General features: G+C 38.5%; 1 protein-coding gene across 1 annotated transcript; it reads right to left on the bottom strand.

Moving 5' to 3' along the window:
• Window positions 1–2,945: 2,945 nt before the first annotated feature.
• Window positions 2,946–7,267, bottom strand: LOC150082611 (uncharacterized). Its single transcript, XM_090378708.1, has 5 exons — window positions 6,960–7,267; window positions 6,605–6,687; window positions 6,134–6,223; window positions 3,339–3,506; window positions 2,946–3,249 (listed from the first exon to the last, which is right to left on the bottom strand). Exons 1-5 carry the CDS (start codon window positions 7,240–7,242, stop codon window positions 3,034–3,036), a joined length of 840 nt encoding a protein of 279 aa, XP_090234834.1. The 5' UTR covers window positions 7,243–7,267; the 3' UTR covers window positions 2,946–3,033.
• Between the last annotated feature and the right edge of the window lie 3,287 nt (window positions 7,268–10,554).

Below are 10,554 nucleotides of genomic sequence, written 5' to 3' on the forward strand. Positions count from 1 at the left end.
TTACAGCGATTATATTTAGAAAATTTCATTTCCAATTGAATCTTAACCCTTAAGTCTTTTTCGTCCTGGACCACTTTTAATTCCACTCTCCGTGACTTCCTCGGGTTCAAAACTTCAGTTGTCATTTTTCAGACCACTTAAGAAACCGATATAAGCCATTTTAAAGCAAAATGGCCCAGTTTTGGTCATTAAGCACACCTTCCTAACTTAAATCTTCAGCAAATTTTGACAACTGCCACTCTTTCATCAGTGACATTAATGAAGATGAAAACAAATGATCTCAATACAGATCCGTGAGGGACTGCACTTGCTACACCCCGAGGATATCCAATTATTACTACTCTTGTCTTTTATAGCCAGCCCTTGATCGAACGAGAGATCTTGCCAGCAACCCCAATTTGCTCAAGTTTATATAGTAGCCTTTCATGCGGAACCATATCAAAATCTTTATTGAAGTCACAGTAAATTCAACATGGTTTCTTGCATCGAACTGTTTATAATGTCATGTTAATTAACTAGACACGCAAAATTTGCTTTACACGAACCCATACTGTGATCCATTAAGGACACCGTGGTGCTTGTCGAGATGGTCCTGTGTTGCAACTACAGAGTGACTCCTTTCTTAGCACTAAAGTCAACACTCTGGTCTGTAGTTGCCCATGACTTCTTTGGCACCACCTTTATTGATTAAATACATTAGGTCTGTAGTACGTAAGGAGCTTATTGATATCTCAATGACATCCCCAATGGGATGATACGTTCATGCAGCCTTTTTAAAAATATGTATATCGTACACTTCCTAACTACTAGAAGACATTGAGCAATCTTGGGAAGAGTTCCAAGCGAGGTTTGATCTGTGGAGAAATTGTTCTTGACGGATTTTTAGGAGTTGATAATGATGTCATAGTAGCTGAGTTTCCAAGTGACTCCAACATTTTGGAGGGTATTCAAAGAACTATTGACAAATGTCGACGATGAGTTGAATGAAATTGAAGGGAGTATTAAACCTACCAAACATGAAACGTTGGCAGCATTTGAAACTTTGCGTTGTGGCTTTCAGTGTGAAGAAAATATGGGTGTTTAAACAAATGCCCACATTCCTATGCACGATGTAAAGGAAAATCCGGTGTAAACAAAAACCAAATATTTACGAAATAATTTAGATATTAGAAAACTTATTCATTCCCATCTTTTAGTTAATTTCTGATTGTTGAATTACAGTATTTTTTTGTTGAAAAGGTCGTTTCTTTACAACGAAATTTGTTTTAACGAATTTTTTCAAGGGAACCTTCGATTTCGTTATATAGAGGTTCGGCTATACACTACACTAACATCCGGACACCCCTCCATGGATGGGGAAAGAGGTCTTATGCATGCAACAAGTCACAGAACCTGCTATGCAAGATGACACGTTCAACAGAATTGACCATCTCAACAGACGCTGATTAACGTTGTAAGGAGCGCGAATCCTGGACTATAGAGCAGTGGGAAACAGTCCTATGGAAAGACGAGTTGAGGTTCGCACTCAACCAGTCTGATAGCCGTTCCTAGGTGTGGCGAATGCCAGGGGAACAGTTCCTGATTGTATCCTCCCAACAAAAGTTTGGTGGATGCAGTGTTATGGGCTTGGGCTCAATAGTCATTATCGACAAAACCACGAATGCTGTGCAAGACCGGACAATTATACACTTCCAACATTACGGCAATGCTTCGGGGAAGGCCCATACCTGTATTGTGTCCATCAGTTGCGTGTGTTCTGTGGTGGATTTGCACAGATGGGGGAAAAAAATTCCCAAATAAATCTTACTGTTCCACTTGAACCGGAAACCCATCACTCAGTTCTCTCCCAACATTTGCAGTGGTTATTAGTCCTTTCACACTTTGTGGAAGATGTCAGTTCAAATCTCATTAAACACTAGTCCAGTTAGTCGATTTTGGGTAGCATGGCTTTCTCCCGGAAACTTTGACAATACTGTCTTAGATTCGCCTTGAAGCCCTAATATAAAATTTAAGACCCCTTAAAGAATGGCGCCACGGGCAAGAGCCCTGCAAGATAGTGCCTTAATCTGGCACTGCTATTCCAACGCTAAAATCCCCTAAAATCTAGTGGGACAGTAACCGAAGAGTGGGGAAAGATGTGAAAAATCTTTAGGTTGGGAATATCGTCCCCCATACTCCTAACAGTTACCATCAGCAATGAGGAAACGATTTAGAAAGTTTCCTTTGTTTGGACATTTGCGTCCAAATTTTCCACCAAAATGTTTAAATTAAATTAAAGTACAGCTGTTCCTTACTAAGCTTTGCAAGAGTTTCTACATCAAATGAAGTATTCTATTAAGAATACTCATCTTGGCTAATTAAATTAAGACATGGTACTTTTACCAACTGTTTGCCAAAAGGAAAAACCAAGTAACGGGAAAGATTGACAGTCATTCCCGTTCCATTAACTTAATGGTATCAAGATTAAGCTGCTTTCCACCTTGGTTTCTAAACATTTCGCAATAAGACGTTAAACATCTTAGCTTAGTCTTATTGCGAAATGTTGCAGTATTTGTCAAGTTTAAAAAATAAATTGCCAAGTGAAAGAGTAAAAGTAGAAAGATCTTACAAGTACCATACTTAATTAGCCCTTAAACAGACACTTACTAGAAAATAGTTGACAGTTGCATTAAAGAGACGCCTCTTGATATTAAGATGTGGGCAAATTAACAAGAAACTTCTTTGAAATTAAACCAACAAAAACCCTTCCCCATTTGTCCTTTTAAAAATCTAATTTGAACACTCAGTTATTTTCAGTTTCACGGAAATAGAATTTTATTTTAAACAGGCTTTGAATTAAACATTCCTTCAATCTTATTGGATCTTGCGAATTGCTTTGGACAATGATTGGTGTTTATTTAAAGTTTGAATTTAATATAGATTATCCTGTGTAGAAGAATCACAGATGAAACTTTTAAACCATAAATTTATTCGAAGTCAGAAAAGTAACAACCAAACAGTTGAAACGGATAAAAGAAAAAGCGAAAGCAGTGTTCACTGTCCCATTGTTTCTGAGTTGTCTACCATTTGTCCATCTTCGGAATTGGAGTTGGGTTTCCTCAGCCCTTCCACCCAATTAGAATACTGCTCTGGAGGATCTAGAATTTCAGGTGTAGGACACACGACCTGACCCAATTCGGCATTTATTTGAAAATCTTCTACCTCTTCTGGAGGTTGGCTTGTTTCGACTGCTCCAGCTTGCCTCGAGACCTGGAAAGGTCAATTTTGAATAAAAAAAAAAGTTTCAGTAACATTTTATAATATTGATTCTATTTATTGAAGCTGAATTTATAGCTTACCTGTGATCGAAGGTGTCTGGTTCGCGGATCTGGAAAGAGTCCCACGAGACCATCTATTCCTCTGGAAACAATGGTAGTGACATCAGTAATTACGCCGACGCCAAATTTCAACATTATCTGAATTTCTTTTTCAGCTGCGCGTCGTTGCGCCTCACTGATTTGGGAATTCTATAATTTAGAAAATTTACATTTAGAGCATCTTAAACTTGATCGATCATGTTCTATTAATCAAAAACTTCGCTGAAAGCTCAGATTGAACAGATACATTTGTTCCCAACAGAAATGGATTTCGAAATGAAAGTAATCTTAAGAGATTTCAGTTCACCGAAAGTCAGATTACCTTTCTGATTCAACTACAGTTGAAGTTCCTTAGTGCAAAGAAAAGATGTTTAGAACTTGGGAACCCTGATTCAAGGTCTGACCATCCTCACGTCTGTACGTAACCACAAAGGCAAACGTAGTGGGCCATAGAATGTAGCACTGTTGAAACGAATTATGAATTTCTTTAAATTAAGCTTTAGGAAGTACAGTTGAAACACCCATTAGAAAGATCATTAAGCCTCACACATGAAGGTATATCAGGCTTACTGTCGAAGTTTGCAGATTATACAAAGGTTGACAGGGTTGTTAATGACAGTCTGCTACGGCAACAGGATCTAGAAGAGTTGGGCAGAGAAGTGGCAACTGAAGTTGAACATCGACAAATGCAAAACACTGCATATGGGTAGAAGTAACCCCACAGAAACGTACAAAGTGTTGTACACTTATGGTAATAGAAAGAAAAAACCTGGGAGTAGTTGTGCAGTCAGATATGAAGTTTTCTGAGCAATGCAGACAGGCTGCAAGAGCAGGTCATGGGTTTTGTCAATGATACATAGGAATTTTGCTAGCAGGGAAAAAAGGCGATTGTATAAGGCAATGGTCAGGCCATGACTTCAGTACTGCGTACAGGTCATTTTAGGAAGGATGTAGATTTGCTTCAGCGAGTACAGGGAAGGGCAACAAGATTGGTGAGGGGAACGAAGGGGTTCTCGTACTAAAGGGTTAAATTTGTAGAATTTAACGGTCTGTAGACTAGGCACCTGGGAGGTGACTGATTGAGGTGTACAAGGCCTTCATTGGTTGAGCAGGCTCAATTCTGATGGGATCCCTCCGCTTGCTCAGAATATGAATCCAAGGAGATTACGAACCAGAGGGGGAAAATTCAAATTGAGGGAAGACCGTTGTAGAATAGATTGCTGGAACAAACTTATGTAGTGGAAGTTGATAGCTTAAATTCAAGGAGAAACTGGACAAAAACTTTCAGAGGGAATGGATGTTTGAAGTGGTTTTGGGCTGATGCTACATAAGCTTGCTTTCTTGCACCATTGTCTACTATTAATTTGTCACCTCCTATTTCGAATTTGCCACTATGTAGCGCTACACCAAATTTCACGAAATTTGCCTCTAGATTAAAAATTAGCTACTCGTGAAACAACCTGATAATGCAACAATTTCGGCTTAATATTGGAGGGATCCAAATGTACCTTAAATTCATTTTTTTTTGGTGACGAGTTGTGTGAAAGAGTACCAGAAAACATTCTGTAATTATTGCTGTAAAAATATAACAAACAAAGAATGTGGAACAGTAAATGAATGTCTCAATGGGGATTACCTTTCCAGATATTGACTGGAATTTGGTCGCACACTAGCAAAACTAGTGGATTTATTGGATGATTCTACAGCAGCATGTTAGATAATAGGAAGCAATACTCTTAATCTGGTTATCAGCAGTGCTTCATGCATTAAGAATCTGCAGGAAAGAAACCTGCAGGTGGAGGCGATCAGTGTACTAATATTGAATTCAAGGACGTAATTACTGTCAATGGAGACTTTTGCAAGGGTGACCACAGTTCGTCTAAGACGTAGATATTTCGTCTGTTTCAGCAAAAGGCAAAGACTACTTATTACTTATATTAACAGAAGGGATTGAGTCACATTGGTCCACTAGATATCCATCTTGACGATCCGCTCAGGTTGCTGAGCAAACAATTTATTTTTAATATACATTCGCGCATGAGTCCTTTAGGGAGGGAATACCAGAAGTTTCAAAATCTAACATAAAATCGCTTAGGTGGATGGTACTAGCCAATTATAATAAGGGGGCAGGATGTTAAACCTCTCGCCATAATTATGAGCATCTTTATATTCATGGAAGTCCTATGGCCTGGAGATGTGCGAATGTATCTCAATTCACAGAGGAATACAAAGGTTAACTTTATAATACAGATTGTTAGGTTAACTTTTTGCAAGGAAAAGAATAGTCTGTTTAAATAAGTCCTGCAGGATCATCTAGACAGGAATTCAATTATACTAAAAGCACATGGATTTAAGGGACGATCTTGTCTTGCCAATCTTTTGGCTAAGGATATATATATATATATATATATCTGTACCGAGTACAAGTCGAGGCTTTTTTAAAAAGGATGAGATCCGGAACGGGTGCAGGGAAGGATAAGGTGATTGATGGAATGAAAGCGGCCTTACCAAGAAACGCTTCAGTTCTGAAAACTGAAGCGACTGGATACCAGATACCTTCGAGATTCTGATTAAGACGTTTTCTTCGAATGGATTGAGCAAGATCAATGCTAATCGCATTTTTCCCCTTGCTCACATAAGGGCCAAAATTTCAAATTGAGGAAGGACTGCAGGATAGGTGCCTAGGTTTGACTTAGACAAATTATTGGAAGGTAATGTAGGAGTTTAGCTGATGCTTTTAAGTTTCTTACATGATATGCAACTATTAATAAACTTACCCTATTTATTCCAGAAGCAGTCAACGAATTGTAAAAGTCACAGGCCTTTTCCACAGATGTGTTGTATGCACCTCGCGTCGTTTCTACAACCTGTAAAATTGACAAGTCTCTTATAACCCGTACTCAGATTAATTATAGGATTGTATTAAGCATTATAACTCGAGTGAATTGTCTATATAATATTACCATAATCGCGCAAATTCACGTGTTCAAGTTCATGCTAAATTAGCCCAGGCTATACTGGTCTTAATGCGAAATTTGATCGCTGATGCAAAGGTAAATACACCGCGGTTGGACTATCCAGGCAGAGCCTCTAATACGACTAATGTCATTCAGTTCACAAATCAGGTTTCCTATTTGAATGGACAAGTCGCACCTTATTATCTTACACAGGAAGTAGTCTAAAGCAATCCATTAACATTCGGTGTGTGAAATGGGAGATAAAGCTTCGTTTATTAGAAGGGAACTTACTTGACTAACTGATTCAAGAATTGAAGGGCCAGCTTGCTCAACGACGCCCAATCCAATGGTCGCGATTTTATCCACAGTTTTCACTGAAAAGAGAAAAGTAAATGTTATAAAACTAACTTTGAGGGAGTAAGGCTAGTGGAAGATTTTCCATTACTTCGGATTCAAATTTGCTACATCTATTTGTCATGTGGTGATCTGCCAGTTCTTGATATCAAAGAACTGGCAGATTGCAATGATTTTTAAACTTGTCCGATTTTATCAGGACTAAAGTTCCGAAAATTCCATTAATGATGTTGCTGACAATCAGATGTAGCACTACCCTTTGAGAATAAGCTAGTTAAGTGTTGATACTTACGGCCTGGTTCACAAATCTTAATCAAAGGTTCCACACCTTTGGCAGCCAACTGAAGACTTTTCTCCGTTACGTTAAGAGCTGGTGTCAAAAGAGTGTTCTCTTTTAGGGCTTCATATGTCGAACTAAGATAGCTGGAGGCCGATGCCACTACAGGCATTTGCCCCAACGTGGCAAAGAACAGAAATTCATCTTCAACTTCGCTTTTATTAAGAAATTCAAATTCTTCTTCTTGCTGTTCTGTTTCTTCTGTTGAAGTAGAACCGTTCTTTTCCTCGTGCTCCATTTTTTCGGTTCACTAAGTTTGGTAGACAACCTGCAATAGAGAATCAAATCAATGAATTAATTTTGATTGGTACTTTCCCTAAGAGGTCTATCAGAGGACAACACATTTCTCATGACTTGAAATCAATTGTCACTTAATATTAGTGCTTAAAATCCATTTTTTGCTTTTGACATTAATTTTACATGAATATGTTAGAAGTACCACTTACTAGCGTCACCAATTTGCATTATCAGCTTTACCTTTCTGTACTGCGAGCAAGTACACTATCCAATCAAAACATTGACAACCCCCGTCTTTTAGCAATCGGCGTTCCTCCACGCCCATAGTACCAGGTGTTGCGTTGAGAACCGGTAAACGTGATACTGCAGAATCTGTGATGCACTATATTTAAAAAATAAACTCACTTTCGAGATTTGCCATCAAGAAAATATTCAAATCTGGCAAACTTACTACACCCGATTACAGCATCCCATTGCATCTCCAATCAATGTTGTATTAGCTAATATCAGGCTTTGGAAATCCTGTGACTTAAGCTGACCATTTGCATACCAACTATTAACAGAGTCCATATGCCAAAACCAACCAATAAGCCAACCACTGAGCTAGCAAATCAACTAAGGTTGATTTGCCAACTGGATGTGGCTCTTTTGATGTACTAAAGTTTAATACATGCATTAAAGCATTGGTCAGTGACAACTACAGAACGACATTGCGATTTACAGCAAGACTGGGTCTCGCTACAATGGGTGCTCCCCACCCCCTCACCTGGTCTCGCACTAGTAAGAATAGTTGAAATAACCGTATAACGGAGGGTACAGTGTCCCTTGAAACTGTATTACGATACATGGCATGAGCACATTCAGTAACATCTGAATAGAAGAAATTGCCATTTTAAGGGACAATGGAATTTTGTTTTCAAAAGGTCTTGAGAACAATTCCAGGTGGATATAAAGAACTATTGTGGTGTAGAGCTTTAGAAGAGCTAAACACTCAGGAGAATGAAAGAAGATGGCTCATTGTCAGGACATGCGTATTTCGAACAATGTACTTCCGTTATTGTGTCCCCCCCCCCCTTTCCAAAGTCCAATTTGTTCTTAAGGAACATTCCCTAAGTCACGGGTTTTTAAATTGAGTTATGATCTTTGAAGGGTCGCAAAATACTTGTTTCTAGTGCAACGGCTTTATAATGTACCTCGATAAGGATTTTTGGCATTTGAGTACAGATATTCCTCTTTTTATTTTATACATTTACCAAACTCAATAACCATCTAAAGTGCTTTCGCATACACAAATAAAATCCCTCATTTTTTGAAAGTACAAGCAAACATTTAATCTATTATAGACTCAAAACAAGACATACTTACCAACTCAATGGAAGTGAACTGGCATTCATACTTCATGAACAGTTAAATAATTGAAAATAGCGCCATCTATGCGTAATGTATGAACACGTTCAATTAACCAAATCTAAAAGTTAAAAGAAGAGCTCGCCTTCTCTTACAACAACAAAAAATAATAATAAATGAATATTTCATTGTAACAGAATCAATCAGATTACAAAGTATCCAAAGAAGACTCAAAAGTGTCCTTTTAGCGCTTTTACATAAGTCATCAGAGTGGTAGGTCTGTCATTAATGGTAGCACAAGATCTCTTGAGTAGTCATAGAGTTGGAGAAACTTCATCCGCGATACTTTCAGCTCGACTTCGAAGTTCATTGAGCACATTACTGAACACACCTGTACAGAATTGTAAATCTATCTACAGGGCGTTTTCATGAATACCAGAAGAGGTGATGGAGATGTCAGTTGGTGATGAATTCCTCTGGGATAAAACCACCATGAGATTTCTTCCGTGGTTCGTAGTGGTAGTTGAGGAAATGAAAAATCGAACTTGGTAATGTCGCATCTGCATCTAGGAGCTGCTGTAGTTGGTATAGAGATGGAAATACATATTGGAAGGCCAGGAAATAGCGAGGGAGCAAGGGTAGGAGGTAAAGAAGTGCTGATCGAAGAAATGGAGGAGAAAACGGGCATGTGATGAATACTGACGTAATTGGGAAAATTGGAGGCCATATCACACACAATGTTTAAGTTATAATGGAGTAAATTTCGAATTCGGGCATACTACAAGGAGTGGTTCTCTGAAGTCGCCTATTTATGGTTGCATTCCAGCTTCTGTTAAGTAAATGCAATAATAATATTATTATGGTATTATTCAATAGAAGCTGGACATATTAAGACTCCAGCTATCCGTGGCTGAGTTTATCGCTCTCAGAAGTGGACAGCAAGGTTGTCCTCTCCGGAAACTCAAATCTTTCGTCTATCAGAACAGAGAACACGCACAATTTATGGACATAAAACACAGGCATTGCCGATTTCAACCCCACTGACCAAAATATCCATGCATCCTCAAATCAATTTATTCCTGCTGAATTTCAAAAAGCAGCAATAGCTGGGACCATCAGCCTTACAGTAGGATCGCCAATGAATTCTAAGCACCATCATCATCATCATCATCATCAGCCATTTTCAATCCACTGCAGGATGAAGGCCTCTCCAGCAACTTTCCAGTTCCTTCTGTTTTGAGCACTGGACATCCATTTACTACCCACAAACTCATGAATTTCATCTATCCATCTCCGCCTTTGTCTTCCAGGTTTTCTTCTAGCTCCTCTTGGGTACCATTCTGTTATTTTCTTAGTCCATCTGTCATCATGTCTTCGAGCTATGTGTCCTGCCCAAGACCATTTTAGTTCTTTAGTTTTGATAAGAATGTCCTTTACTTGAGTTTGTTGCCTAATCCATGTGTTTCTCTTCTTATCTAACAGTCTGATTCCCAATATGATTCGTTCCATTCTTCGCTGTGTAGTTCTCAGCTTCTCTTCCATTCTTTTGGTGAGTGCCCAAGTTTCACTTCCATAAGTCATGGTGGGGAGTATACATTGATTCATTATTTTACGTTTCAGACAAACTGGGATATTGCTCTTCAGTATGTGACTATATTTCCTGAATGCTATCCATCCAAAATTTATTCTTCTCTTGACTTCCAGCCATTTATCATTATTACAGCTAATAACTTGTCCCAGATAAGTATATGACTCCACCTTTTCAATTACTGCTCCTTCAATCATTATTTCCCTTTCTGTGGCATACTTGTTCATCATTACCTTTGTTTTAGCCATATTCATCTTTAGTCCAAAATCCTTACTAGCTGTGCATAACTGATTAAGATTTTCCTCTAATTCTTTGGGATCATGGCTTATGACCACAATGTCGTCTGCAAATCGTAAATGGTTTAGGTACTCTCCGTTC

The sequence above is a fragment of the Mastigoproctus giganteus genome, chromosome 7 (assembly GCF_048544385.1).
Source record: "Mastigoproctus giganteus isolate SK-2022 chromosome 7, ASM4854438v1, whole genome shotgun sequence".
NCBI classification, from domain to species: Eukaryota; Metazoa; Arthropoda; class Arachnida; order Uropygi; family Thelyphonidae; genus Mastigoproctus; species Mastigoproctus giganteus.

Bases quoted from the DNA above. Each gene is read 5' to 3' on its own strand.
- LOC150082611 (XM_090378708.1), bottom strand. From the start codon at position 7,242: ATGGAGCACGAGGAAAAGAACGGTTCTACTTCAACAGAAGAAACAGAA. The intron at 6,224-6,604 runs GTAAGTTCCCTT...TCAATTTTACAG, and splicing joins TTCTTGAATCAGTTAGTCAA to GTTGTAGAAACGACGCGAGG. The intron at 3,507-6,133 runs GTAAGTTTATTA...TCTAAATTATAG, and splicing joins CTGCTTCTGGAATAAATAGG to AATTCCCAAATCAGTGAGGC.